At 31.2% G+C, this 14,462-nt stretch overlaps 2 protein-coding genes across 7 annotated transcripts; one reads left to right on the forward strand and one right to left on the reverse strand.

The window, feature by feature from the left end:
• Positions 1–250: 250 nt before the first annotated feature.
• On the reverse strand, positions 251–4,961 carry LOC107021587 (protein TIFY 4B-like). 6 transcript variants are annotated; one of them, XR_001457042.2, is made up of 10 exons: positions 4,666–4,961; positions 4,399–4,535; positions 4,101–4,237; positions 3,344–3,434; positions 3,100–3,256; positions 2,743–2,808; positions 2,099–2,165; positions 1,787–1,992; positions 893–1,061; positions 251–780 (listed from the first exon to the last, which is right to left on the reverse strand). XR_001457042.2 is itself a non-coding variant. In XM_015222278.2 (9 exons), exons 1-9 carry the CDS (start codon positions 4,781–4,783, stop codon positions 1,048–1,050), a joined length of 993 nt encoding a protein of 330 aa, XP_015077764.1. In that variant the 5' UTR covers positions 4,784–4,961; the 3' UTR covers positions 251–1,047. The 6 variants fall into 6 exon arrangements, 4 of the variants coding, with proteins under 4 accessions (XP_015077764.1, XP_015077765.1, XP_015077766.1 ...); XR_003578775.1 differs by having other exon boundaries at positions 251–809; XM_015222278.2 differs by having other exon boundaries at positions 251–1,061.
• A 3,658-nt stretch (positions 4,962–8,619) lies between these two features.
• Positions 8,620–9,992, forward strand: LOC107022559 (protein LIFEGUARD 2-like). The gene is made up of 4 exons (XM_015223147.2): positions 8,620–9,023; positions 9,101–9,214; positions 9,286–9,443; positions 9,530–9,992. The coding sequence occupies exons 1-4, from the start codon at positions 8,762–8,764 to the stop codon at positions 9,731–9,733; spliced, it is 738 nt and encodes a 245-aa protein (XP_015078633.1). The 5' UTR covers positions 8,620–8,761; the 3' UTR covers positions 9,734–9,992.
• Positions 9,993–14,462: the final 4,470 nt, after the last annotated feature.

Raw genomic sequence — 14,462 nt, forward strand, 5'->3', positions numbered from 1 at the left:
GTGTAAAATTTTCTAAATTTAATGCGTAGTGTTAGACAACTAAAATATTGGGTTCATATATTTCCAAGGTAGGAGTTGTGCGTGCGCACAATCCACCACTCTCAAATTTCACTACGTGCGATTACACGGAATTTACATATAGTTATTTTAGTATTTATAATTATCTACGGAACTGATATATAGTTATTGTAGTATTTATAATCATATGGATTGGTAGTATAAGTTTTCGTAGAATAAACTTGGTATAAGATTACTTAATGGTTGTTTCATTAAATGGGAGAGTTCCATTAGTAGTTCTGTGACATAGAATGTTACATTGATGATTCATACCACCAGGAACAGGAAAACGATATTCAAAGGAATACAAAAAAGTGAAAATTAGATAATCATACATGTGCTATCATGATCTTGAACTTCAGATTTTACAGGAGAAAGGTAGGTATTATATAAAGGGAAAGAAACATAAGTAGAGGAGAAGACAATTCTTTCCCAATACTTCTTCGCATGTGCAGTATCCTGCGATGCAGTCCTAGTCAATAAATAGCTGAAATGACAAACTTGAAGAGGAAATTAAGCCTTCAATCACGTTATTTCGATCAAACAACGGAACAGGAAAGCTTATTTTAAACGTCAAGGATCATCAGAGAGCATGACCCATTCACATTCTATGTCATGCAGTTCCGCTGGTTTGTCTCAAGCTCCCAGCAACAAAATTGTACGTATAATTCCAAGTAAGCAAGATCATTGAGAATGGTTCCATCAACAGGGAAATGCTGCAGCCTAAAATCAATATTGAAGAGGGCGACTAGCTGTTATACGAAAAGCAAAAAAGGTTTCATGACTTGACCACTATTTCTCACTAATTCTATCTTCATTTACATTACAGACAAACCTAGATAGAAAAGGCAGTTTCACAGATATTGTCCCAAGTGCTACCATCATCAAACTTCATGCAACTATCCGTACACTACAACATGATGTGGCCTCCGAACATTTCAAGACATAAACAGAAATCTGGTGTGCATCCCCAACCTCAGTTTCCGACATTCACTTTCTAACATCTGACAAAAAGCAATAACACATATCAAACACTAGACCAATTGAATGTTTCATATATGATACATCTCCAGAGACCAGTTTTCAGAACTAGGACATATTGCCTTAGCCTGGGGGAGATTGACATTGGTTAGTTATAAGAAAGAGAAAAAAGGATGAGAAACTTCAATCAGATGCTCAATAGATTTATATAGGGGAGGAGACATCAACCAAAAATGACTAGTATACTTAATGATCAATACTTGGTGATGCAATGGCATCTAGCGAAAAACAAAAAAAGATATGCTATAGGATAAGCAAACAAGGGGAAATAAACGCAATGGATTCACTCCTGTATTCACTATTTAATCACTTATAATACATCACTCAATTTATGAACCATGGCACCTTATGAATGTGTCCCAGGGGAGGATGGTTGGTTCCAATGACGCAGGAATCTGATGCTATCTTAAAATACAATGCAAGAATCATTTAGGAGCTTAGAAAGAACAGACTCAAAGGTTAAAACACAAAGTTTGTGATTAATCTGGTTACTTATTGAAAACAATGAGTATTTAATTTTTGAGAAGCAATGTTCACTAATTTCTTAGATGTTGAAAAGTTTTTAGTCAATAACAGTTCCCTACATCATGCACAGACTCATTAAAGAAGCATAAGGAAAAAAAAAAGTTATCTGGAACATTTGAAAGTATTGTGACCGCTAAAATAAGGAGGTTGTAAACAACATCACCTCTGTCATTCAGACCACTAGAAAAGGTGGGATTCATCTGAATGTTGTCTTGTATAGGACCACTTCCTGTAGGTGTAATGTGGGGTGGGAAGCTAAGATCAGCCCCACTTGCATAGTCACTTGGTGAACAAGTCCCAATTCGATCGCTTAAATAGATATCCAAGTTAGCTGATGAAGTTGTTTCTACCTTTCTCTTCCACTTGAACCTTCACCTAACAGAGATGTGAGAGATAGAAAGAGACAGAAAGCAGTGCGGAGATCTTCTTATATTGTTTCACTTTTTCGCATCGAACAGCTCATTTATTGTAATACCTTTCTTTTCGCTTCTCAAGATATCTTTGTACTGATGCTTTCCTGCTTGCGGGGCTCTCCACTGCTCCTGCGGACATAAAATAGAAGCAGACGAAAATTAAGCAGAAACGAAATACAATGTTCATATTGTTTTCAGCATAATGAACATTGATACTTAACTGTAGTTACTTCCAAAAAGAAAATAAAACAGCACAAGATCAATGTTTTTCACTTATGTAAATCTTCTGCTTACAGAAAACACAAAAGTGTTGAGGTACACCTTTGGTGTATTTCCATGCTTATAATACATGTTAACCATTTCATAAAAAATAATAAATGAAACAAAACATCCCTCCATCACTCAGATTACATTTGGGGGCTTCATGATGGTGTTTCTAGAGTAACCAAATATATTTCTTAAAAGATACGGCTAGCATGGAAAGGAAGTTTTTCACTTCTAGTATTTTCCCCCTATTTCTATGAGATTGTTTACTTCTAATTGGTGGATCTTAAAATGCTTCTTGAAGGAGTGAACCTTAACATGTCTTCCATATAATATTTTAGTCTCTACTAGAACAAAGTAGCCTAATATTCGCAAATTTAGTAATATCCAAGGAGTAATTTGTGGGGAAAAGAGAAGAACAAAAACATAACTAAGAACATACCACGATTATCATTGTATAAGCGGTTGCTTTCTTCTATAGGAACTCGAGAAACCTCACTCATTTTCACTGTAAGAGATTCAAACTAAAATGTTAAGGAATAGGGGATATAATAAACATCTTTCCGGATGCTCCCAGGAAAAAGACTCACCACCTCACAGAAGTCATAATTTAGACATTAAGGATCATAAAGTTTTTGTATCTTTTCATATTAACTTCTTATGGTTGATTTATTTTTGCAGTAACCTAATAGCTTGCTTCAAAAGATATCCAGAGAAACAAAGACTGCTTAATTACATTCTCAACTTGTCATTGTAATCAAGTAAAGTACAAGAACATAGAGGTAATGCAACTAATGACCTGTTTGAATAGTCGGTATCATAGTAGTATCTAGGCGTAGTTTACTATTTGCAGCTTGCAAGCAGTATGCTGAATGTCGAGCTGCTGCAGTGGCATTCGATGGAGTTTCTGAAGGCACACAAAGAGGGCTTGAAGCAAGACACATGATTTTTTGTGCCTGAAAAAATGCAAGTTGGCCATATCAGTAAAAAAGTGGAAGTATACTGATCTGGTGAAGTTCCCAAGTTTCAGCAAGCTTAAATACCTTGTCAGCAGGCACATCATCATAGACATTCACCTTGCCTCTATAGAAGATTGTCATTTGTCCTACTGGTTTATCTGCTGAACCTATAGTTCTGGAATCACCAACGAAAAAGCTATCAGTTTTTGAAGCTAGACAGGATGCAGTTTCCTTTGGGCAAAATGCTAGTCAAATGGAGGCCTGCGCCCCTATACTTGTGATGCCACTTTTTCAATAAGAGTATCTTCTAACGAGCTATGAGTTACAAAGGCACGTGGAATAATAAAAGGTTAAGATGAATATATTTGGATTCGGATTATTTGTCAATAATAGAGAAAGGATCTTAACTAAGTTCTAATGATAAATTTGCAATCACAAAATAATATACAGAATGAAACTATTACTATAACAAGAGATCACCAGAGGATCGTATTAACAAAATTACAAGTAGGAGAGGAACTCTAACTTTGATAGGTAGAAGCTAGCCGCTATTTAATAGAAGCATGAAAGTCGAGTATTCAAGAGGAACAATTTCGAAAGTCAGGTGCCTTTTCTTTAATAACATCAAGTAAGTAGCCATCAGTCATCCATTGAACACAATGCTGAGCTTATTGTCAATCAAGCAATCAATTATATCAGTCTTAAACTTGTTTAAGATTGACTATTAGAATTTTCCAGGTCCATTCCAAACTTCATTCATTACTAAATTTCGAGCTATATATATATATACATTTAGAAGGTTCATTCATTGCAAAAAGCATTGAAGATGACTATAACTCACCTAGAAGGAGCTGAATTGTCAACAACAGTGACCGGAAGGGCAGTGATATGATTGGAAAGATCAGGTTTATCTTGCTGATTTCTTCTATCAGGCACTGGTTCAGAAGGTTCGCCATAGGTATTTTTCCCTCTCTGGACCTACATTAGTTTTTAGAATTATTTATTATCATATAAACATGCTTAACAGCCAACCATAATATAATAATGCTACCACTAGTTATCAGTGCAGTATAACAAAAGTAGCTCAAAACAATGCTTGGAGATAGAAAGAGAAAATGCACTAGATAATTGAAACGCACTCGCCGTACATGAGTATCTGCACGAGGAATGTGAAGTTTCTTCCGAGTTCCGGCGTCAGTATCCGGCTCGAGGAGAGCCTTCAACGATATAACTTGCTGAATCGCCTGTGATTTATTCCATGACGGCTTTCTCATTCCTGTAGGAAACGACAAATTTTCCACATATCACTTTGCTTAAACGCTTTTTGAAAGAAATTATTATTCGATTTGGCAACCTAAATTGTTTGTTTGTTGTAGTGAATACAGAGGCAGAGGTGAGAGGAGTACCTTTTTGTTTGAGGTAACGGCGGCAGTCTTCGCGAGTGAGCTGAGAAATGTCATCGTCAGTGAGCTGATTGAGAGGTTTATCGAGAGGTGACTTGGAAACTGTTTCTTCCGGCGGCATGCTGTCAAGTTCCGGCGCCGAGTATCGGAAAGAAAAAAGTTATGCGAAAAGTTTAAACGGGGGGGCAATTTCAATTTGTGACCCGTAAAGTAGTAGGGGTCAGAAAGCCTTCAGTTCCATGAAGCCACACACCCAACAGTCATTATCATCAACTTTAATTCCTCCCCGCTCCATTTTCGAATTTGTATTCCCATTTATTTTTTTTTACTAACTTTTTTTTTCAGAAAAAAGACAATTACAAATAGCACTTTAGTAGTCCTTTGTCACAATTCACATGTCACATCTTTCTTTCTTTTTCATCTTCCTATGATAAAAATAATTTAATCTTAGTTTTATAAAATTACAGAATTTAATAAAATGTTTAATGATCAAGTCATCAGGTTACACATTAGAAAGATTATATCAAATCAGATATTACATTGGCAATATTTAAGTAGTTGTGCTCAAATTAATTTGTGGGGAAAATAACTTATTTCTTTGTTTAATTGTATGTAATATTATTGAGATTTGACATATAATTTATGAAATGTCATATTATTTAATAGTTGTTGAGATAATATATGAATGTTTGGTATCTTTTTTAATAAAAATGATTTTATACTCGTAAATTTCTTAGTAAGAACGAAAGAGTAGCTATTAATCTACTACTATTGTTGTTGGTGGTAGTATTGATGTCGATTTGTACCAAACCTTTTTTTCCCGAATATTAATGACAACTTGAGTAGTTAATATGGATTAGTATAAATATAATTATGGTCACAGTTTACATTAATTTCCGAAATTATCTTAAATTTATCGCCGACCAAATTGAATGGTGCGGGTCAATTAATTTTCTTATCCTTCACATTCGAGGCTTGAAGTTTGTGGTTTGCTGCCAATTACCATTACGAATTTGATCAAGTCTAAATTTAATTTTTATATTTTATTTTTAGAAAATTAAATGTATAAATAATATTTTAGTATCTGAAAATTTTGACTCCGCTTATTTTTGCATGTAATGTAAATGAATATTTTTCAATCAAAAAGTCAAATAAATGGACCACCATGAGCAAATGACTAGATGGGCACGAATATTGTTCTATAATTCTCCACGTCTGGGATTTGGTGCATTAAATAAAAATTTAATGACAACTTAACAATCACTTTCAGAAAATCACCTTTCTAAAAAGGTTGTTAAATCTGTTACTTATTTAATAATTGCATTTACATATATGTAATGTTATTTCCATTTTTGTCTACCTTTTATCAGTTAAGGACCACTTATCATGTAAAGTAAATTTGTAATTGGATCGAACTAGTTTCTGTTAGGCTAAGTAGTTTCACTTGATGTATGAGCTGTGATCTTATCCTATTCGATTACTACATGTATAATATGATGGAAGTATACTTCCTTTTTTTAAATAATCAATTTGGTATTTAACTCATATAAGTAAGTAAAAAACAAACTTTGATTTTATGGTTTAACGTGTATATATGTATATTCGTATTTTTCTTTATATGCAAGACTTAATTCCATAAGCCATTAAATATTTTTATAATAAAATTATAATTTTCTTTGAATTTTACTAATTAAACTTTTTCATGTGACATTTCAATTGTACTGAATATTATAAAAATATATCTTACGTTTGTAGCTTAGACAACTCATGAGGGTTAACTTCCGTTTATTTTTCTAAAAAATATGTGGAAAAATCATCTAAAAGTTAAGGACGAAATGTAATCAACTTAAGGACCATTTATATCATTTTCTCCTTAATTGCCTCGTTGTTTACATATTCTTCCCACCTAACCCACAAATTATAAACCTTATATAAGATCAAAACTAGAAGGCTTTTACATATTCTTCCCACCTAGCCCACAAATTATAAACCTTATATAAGATCAAAACTAGAAGGCTCATATACGCAAATGTTCTTTGTTAGGTCATTTTATAGATTTTGTCTATATTTTTAAAAGTTATATAATTATTATTCTTAAAGAACTATCTTTTAGAATAGGATTAGATTCGAATTCAACGATCGTTTATATACTGTTCAATCTTACAAATAGAATATCAGATTGTCACCAAATAATTGTAATATACCTTGCATATTTTATATTATGATCTAATATTTTTTTAATTATCTTTAGGTCGTGCTTTAAATAATTCATAAAAATAAAATGTCATTAAGCAAAATTTTGACTATTTGGGCTTTTTTGGAATGGACCTATAGCTGAAGAATTGCGGGGCAGCCCGAGCTGATTTTGGCCACTACACAGATTAAAGATTGTATTCCTTAAAATTAAAAGAGAGATGCAAAAGCAAACTACAAATTCCCAACTTCATTTACAGAAAGACAAATGAAATATAAATGAGGTAGACATATAGTCATCACTGTGATTTGTGAAGAGAAAGTACCAGATTATTAGGATATACGTGATATTTTTTTTCTAAGTTCTAATTAATGTCATATACTATAAGTTAATTTGTTAGAGTTTAAGAATATTTGATGACTTTGTAATATTTCAAAATTAATCTCCAAATAGATAAATTCTTAAATAAAAAAGTTACGGCCGTTGGATATCCAATCAAAAATAAGTAGAGTAGTGTTATTTTACAAAATTAATCTAAAATGTTAATATTGTGTTAAATATTTTACAAAATAAAAAGATTATGACAATATTTTAAACCGACTAAAAAATTAAATATATAGTAATTAAAATGAAGCAAACACCAAAAAAACAAACAAACAAGAGTTATGAGTAGAAGTTACTAGCATGTTAATGGGATTCTTGCTTTATAAATAGCTTTTGAAAAGAATATGCCTAGCTCCAGAGCTGTTGCAAAAAATCTGTTATAAACATATTTGTTTTATAGTAAATGTTAAAATATGGTTAATAATTTTATTTGATTCCTAAATTAGGTTTTCTTTTATAAAAAAACCAATTTTTTTAAATAAGATCCATAAATCATGAAATGCTTCAAATGAATTTTTTTCTTCCGTATTTTATTTTTCTTTTAAATTTATATAGTTTTATAATACATTATGAGTTTCTTTCATTCGTGACATAAGGTGTCTCTTTCATTCATGATATAAGGTTATGAGGTACAATTTGTTCTTGTCATATTCCATTGTTGGATTAACATACAGGCACCAAATAATTTGACAAGAGATATTTTCCTTTTCTTCTCATGAATGGGTGGTAATAAACCCATTAATTTAATCTATTAATTTAAGTATACATTCTCTGCGTACCTACAAATGCATGCCTTACACAACTCGACTGGGCCACCATATTAAGTTGATTTGGAGAAAAGTATAAACTTGGATATCTTGTAGACCGTTTCCATTATTTCCCCCGAAGCAAAAGTCTACTCTCATTGGTTATAAATCTAATTTGAATGTGAATGACTTTCTAATTATTTGAGATGGGAATCTATGGGAAAAACATATATTCTGTTGCTTCGGTAAATAGTACAAGCTAATGAGTAAAGTAAGTGAAAATCTTTAACTTAATAGATAAGCCAAGCAATGTTCTTATACTATTAAATTATATTAGTATACCTGTACGATATTGATAGACGAATTATATTTAGTCCATTTAGTTGAGTATTTTACTTTATACTATATATTTTTATATATACATATATATATAAAAAAAAGTGATAACAATTTTATTGACGTAGAAGATAATTCCATTAATTGTTGTTAAAACTTGGAAGAAAGGAAAGCCAAAAACAGCAAAACTTAGTTGTCTTTCCTTTGAAACAAAAGGGATGAGTACAAACTTTAACAATCCATCGAGACAAGTCCAGAAGAATATATTACTATAACTAAACTAGTTCCCTAATTAATATTCAATTACCCATTTTCCTTTGCTTTCCACGTGTCATCTCATTTCCTCGACTACTCACGAAGTTTCTACTAATTTTTTTTTTTTCATGTATATATAACCGACTCATTTTTAAATAAATGCCATAGTGAAAATTATTGTAAGATGTGGCAGCAGACGTGGAATACGCCTTACCGGAAAGATGACGTGGAAGGCGGAGCAAGGCCGTTGTATCCGGCGATGTTGGAGAATCCACAACTCCGTTGGGGTTTTATTCGGAAAGTTTACTCAATTTTGTCTCTACAGTTGCTTATAACAATTGCAGTTGGCGCTGTTGTTGTTACGGTTCACCCAATTGCACATTTTTTTGTGTCAACTGGGGCTGGATTAGCTCTCTATATTCTTCTTATCATCGCTCCCTTCATCAGTATGTACTCTAAAAATATATATTTGTTTAATCTTAATTAGATGTGCATAAACTGATGTATTTGTAACATGTGGCAGCATTGTGCCCGTTGTATTACTATCACCAGAAACATCCGGTGAATTTCTTGCTTCTTGGGTTGTTTACAGTTACTCTGGCCTTCGCTGTAGGATTAACTTGTGCCTTCACCAGTGGTAAGTCTAATTTTTTTTTAATCTTCTGCTTAATTATTGCTTTATTAAATAGGTCTACTTTGATTTGTCAGGGAAAGTAATATTGGAGTCCGTCCTATTAACCGCAGCAGTTGTGCTTAGTTTGACCGTATACACATTTTGGGCCGCAAGGAGAGGCCACGATTTTAATTTCCTTGGACCATTCTTATTTGGTGCCCTTATGGTTCTCATGTTGTTTGCCTTTATTCAGGTCCAATATTACTAAATTAAATACTCCATCCAACTAATTAACATATATTACTATCTGTTTGTTTGTTTATTTATTTATTGTTGCAGTTACTGTTTCCACTGGGTAGGCTCTCGGTGATGATCTATGGCTGTTTAGCGTCCATTTTGTTCTGCGCATATATGATTTATGATACGGATAATTTAATCAAGCGCTACACTTACGATGAGTACATCTGGGCTGCTGTCGGATTGTATCTGGACGTTATCAATCTATTCTTATCTATATTGACTATTTTTAGAGCTGCTGAATAGTATCCTTGACAAATAAATTACAAAAATGTTACATTTGCTCTTTAAAGAGCATTGTTTATCTATGAAGTTAATATTGTATACATGAATATTTTTTTTTTTTGAATACAAACATCGTTGTTAGTATTTGTAAGGTTGATGGATATGTGAGTGAACATTAGATTAAAGGTTGATAGCTGAAATATTATATTGTATAAAGGGGTTATATCTGCAAAACATTTGCCCTTAGCCGCAAAAAAGAAGTTTGAGTGAATCAGCCCTACTTTTCGGCCTAAATCCAAATCGTCATAATGGGCTACTTTAATTTGGTTGCTGTTTTGGCAACAATTTTACTTGAAGCAAAACTCATATTGGGCTTTGTCACCCATGTCTTGGAAAGTCAGATCTTGGGCTTCAACTAGCAGGTGTACTTGGGAAAAATCCCAAAGTTTGTGGGTGTACTATAGTTCGACTTGATATATAGACAGATTGAGAATGAAGGTTTTTTTTGAAATTTGTGATCAACGTTTAGAGCGATATGAACTCAAATCTTATTATCAAAAACAAAACCAAGACCGTGTATTTGGTTCGTAAAAAATAAAAAATAAATCCATAATGAGTACTCATTTTTGTGAGGGTCAAGCGTGATGCATAAGTAAGTAAAATAATGCTTTCTTGACGGGTTAATAAGTTGATCACATTATTTACAAAGTAAGAAAGGGGGCAAGAAATACACATAACTTTTGATCATATTCTTACAAACGTGGCATAGCCACAAAGTCAAAAAAGAAGTGCTTGAAGATATATTGCTTTAAAGTGGATCAAGGATGATACTCCTTTCAGAAAAAAAGCAAGACGTTGAAAGACAAATGGAAAAGTGAGAGAGAGAGAGGGAAGCAAAGGCGGAGTTAAGATTATTAATAAGGGATTCAAAATCTGTAGAAATAAATAGTCTAAGGGGTTCGATATTATATATATATATATATAAATTTATTTTAACTATATGCAAATAATATAATTTTTCGAAGGGGATTCGAATGAATCTTTGTGTGAAGGTAGCTAGCTCCGCTCCTGGAGAGAAGGTGGTAAAAATTAAAATAAAATACAGACCAGCTGCACAATTGAGACCACATGAATCTTTAATTTCCTTCTCTTTTTTTTTTAAAGTGGTTTATTTATTTTTCATTGACATTTTAATCTTGGAGACAAAAGAGTGGAAAACGTTGTCAACAACACATTTTCAATAATCTTGTGGGGGCGATTCTAAGTGAGAAATGAGTCTTTCTGACGTCAAATCCTCAATGACGGTAGGCAGGTAGATGAAAGCAAGGTCAAAAATGGTTACTACCAAATTTTTATCTTAAATTTATTAATCCTAATTATACCTATTTCCAAAAAGAGATTCTATCACATTTCTATATTTTTATAATAATAGATATATAGTTACACAAATATGAGTATTTTAAATTATAAATTTTAAAAGTTCTTTTTTTTTTTTATGTCGAAGTAACACAACTAAGCATGTACGTGTGATGAATTTAGGTTATTTAACCTCTCTTCTTCTTTTTCTCAGGTTGTTCAAGTTTCTGGGAATTTAATGAGCTATTTTTCAATCTCTTTTGTTTATTTTTGGAAAAGTAAATACATGCTCCATCCTATATTGATTAATCTACCTTACTAAATTAAGAAGTACACCCGATATCCCGTTGATCATATTTTTCATATATTATTCTTGCAGTTAATTCTTTTGTAAAATTAGTAAAAATTTTATAAGGATTGAATTAATAAAATTATTTTGACTTCTTAACATACGTATAAAAAGGAAAGAGATAAACTGATGCTATAATGAGTGGAATATTCTTGAATAGTAACATGTACATTTTTTTTATCAAACACAAATTATAAAGTATTTTCATATTTATAAAGATGTTATAATAATTGATTAATTATCGCCAAAAAGACTTTGTAAATAAGCAATTTCTTAAAAGTGAGGCCATATTGACTATTCATGACTTATTGCTATCCTGATCAGGATCATTCATCATTGACCAAGCAAATTATTATATGATGGCATTAGTAGAGACCATCCCCAGATATACCAAATTTGGAGCAAATGTTGACTAGGACTGACCCACATTTCTTCATATGTCAATTGTGATCATATTTCTCCAACACTTATAACTTATTACTCTCTCCGTTTCATATTAGTCGTCTATTTTCTTATTTATACATTTCTTCAAAAATATAAATAAGAGGGGTAATTTTATTTTCTGTAAACTTTCCAAATTTAATTACATAATCAAGATTAAAATTATTTTTTTGTATGGATAAAATGAAAAAGTAGTAATTAATCACATCTCAATTTTGTAAAGTAAAAAGTAGTTTAGGACAATTATTTATGTGTCCCAAATGACAGTGGAGGTTGTTGATGGCATTTTCAGCCATAAAACATGCCTTAATTGGACCACCATTTTTTCTGATCCACAAATTGCTCCATCATTGGTATAACGTAGATTTCATCTCGTTGTCAATAAAAGTATGGATTCAAAATTTTAAATTTTATAAGTTCAATTTTTAATGTTTTCGTTATTATTGAAGGGTTACATAATATATGGTTTGGAGATGAATGATATATGTATCAAATCTTATTTAATATTATGTTTCCTAGCTGGTTAGGATGTAAATTACATATACTAATAAGTGAATAACTAAATTTTCTTAATAAAGTAATACATAATATTAATATCAGGATTATTAAAAAAGTTTTTGTACATATTGAAAATAAATAAATTAAATTGTTAATATTGAATTGGTGATGTTTGGATATGGACAAGGAGATGGGTGGAGCTTGAAAAAGTGGAGTTACTGTGAAGTTTGTTGGTGAAAAGGATATGTTGACAAGGAGAAGAGAGGATATATTGTAATATATATAGTGGAGTGTGACGATTGAAATATCCACTTTTCATATTTATTTCTCTCAAATATTCTTTTTGTCCTTGCACACTTCCCCATTTTTATTTATATAATATATACAAAAAATAAAAATACACCCCACGTGGTTACCTTGGTGTGTTCGATATATCTATCAATGGCGTACTCAAAATTTTATGTAAATAATCGTCCTCTTCTCACCATAACTCGAACTAGCTAGATTAATACTTATTTGATTTGTATAGTATCTAAGTTATATTTAGTCGTTGTGTATACACATTCGTGCATATATGTTGTTTATTATTTAGGCAAATATATATATATATAACTTTTGGGAAACAGTATCCAATGTGTCGACTTTCGTCATTGTATCCCATGCATGACACTCCATTTTTGCTCCAAACGAATATTCTTTTCCACTCCTACTTACATGTATATTATTATTGCTTAATGCTAACTCCATTAATAATATACTCCTCACAACAGTATATATACTGTCTCCATCTTTCTACCATAATTAAATGACTAAACACACAAATGAAGCGACAACATTAATTCTCTCTAGCCATTCATAATATTATTAATGTCGTTTCATCCAATTGAAGAGCTCATCACTGTTTTCACTCTCAAAGCTATACTATTTCTTTTCTTATACATTATTTTATTTGGTATATAATCCCATAACTCTGTATTTAATTTATGTATCAATAATCTTTGTGATGTAGCTAGTTTGTATTTCTAATTAATAGTATGGTTTGTTATGTATCAATTATTCTCCCTATGATATAAAATAGGGTGTATAGCTAATAGACGTATTCCTTAGAAAATCCAATATCAAGCAAAATTAAATAATATCATAACTAATTTAGGTTTTTTTAAAAAAATATATATCTTACCTAATGTAAGAAGGGAAAGCTAGGGTCGTCTTATCAAAGTCAACGAAATAATTCAAGCAAAAAGAAATCATTAGGTCAATGAATTTATATTCATGTGCCGATGTTGATATAATATGTAGGTGCTTGGATAATACTAAATTGAAATTCAGAAAAAATAATAATTCCAGAGTTGAAAATCAATGTATGATTGAATAACATTATTTGAGTTGAAATGATTCTCAAATAAGAATTTCGATACGTCAAATACGTATTGAAGTTCAGCATGCAGGTGGGGATATGTGGTATGTATTTGCAGATACTAAATTACACGCGTTCCATTTTAATTGATATTAATTTTTTCTCTCTTCATTTTTTATTGTCATGGTACGCTTTTAAAAAATTAATTTGATTAATTCAAAAAGTTAAATTAGACTATATTAATTTAATATTTTAGACAAAAAAAATAGTTAGCAGTAATGATATAAAAATGTATCATAAAATGTTAGTTAAAATTCTTATCATTTGACACTACAAAAAGAAAACCATAATAATTAAAAGTGAACGTAGGAATATTATATTTCTTGTTAAATAATATCATTTATTACCTTATAGTCAAATATTAATAATGATTTAGTCGTCCTTATAAAACTAAAGAAAACTGTGTTTTCTCGCCGAGTAACATAAAAACTTGTGGTATGAATTTTTTGATAATGTTCTTATGATTGACTCACATCACAAATATATAAAAACTACAATGATTTTTACTGCACGACAGGATACGCATTAAAACATCAAGTACTGTGTGAAAGATCGAAAATAATGATTCCACTATGAGTGAATGGCTCTTAAAGTTATAAAGATCAAATGATTATTGAGTTGAAAATTAGTTCCTACGAAGGTGTGAAATTAAGTGTTAGGTCTAATTTAATCATTAAAAGTTAGGTTAA

Source organism: Solanum pennellii, chromosome 6 (genome assembly GCF_001406875.1).
Source record: "Solanum pennellii chromosome 6, SPENNV200".
Lineage (NCBI taxonomy): Eukaryota > Viridiplantae > Streptophyta > Magnoliopsida > Solanales > Solanaceae > Solanum > Solanum pennellii.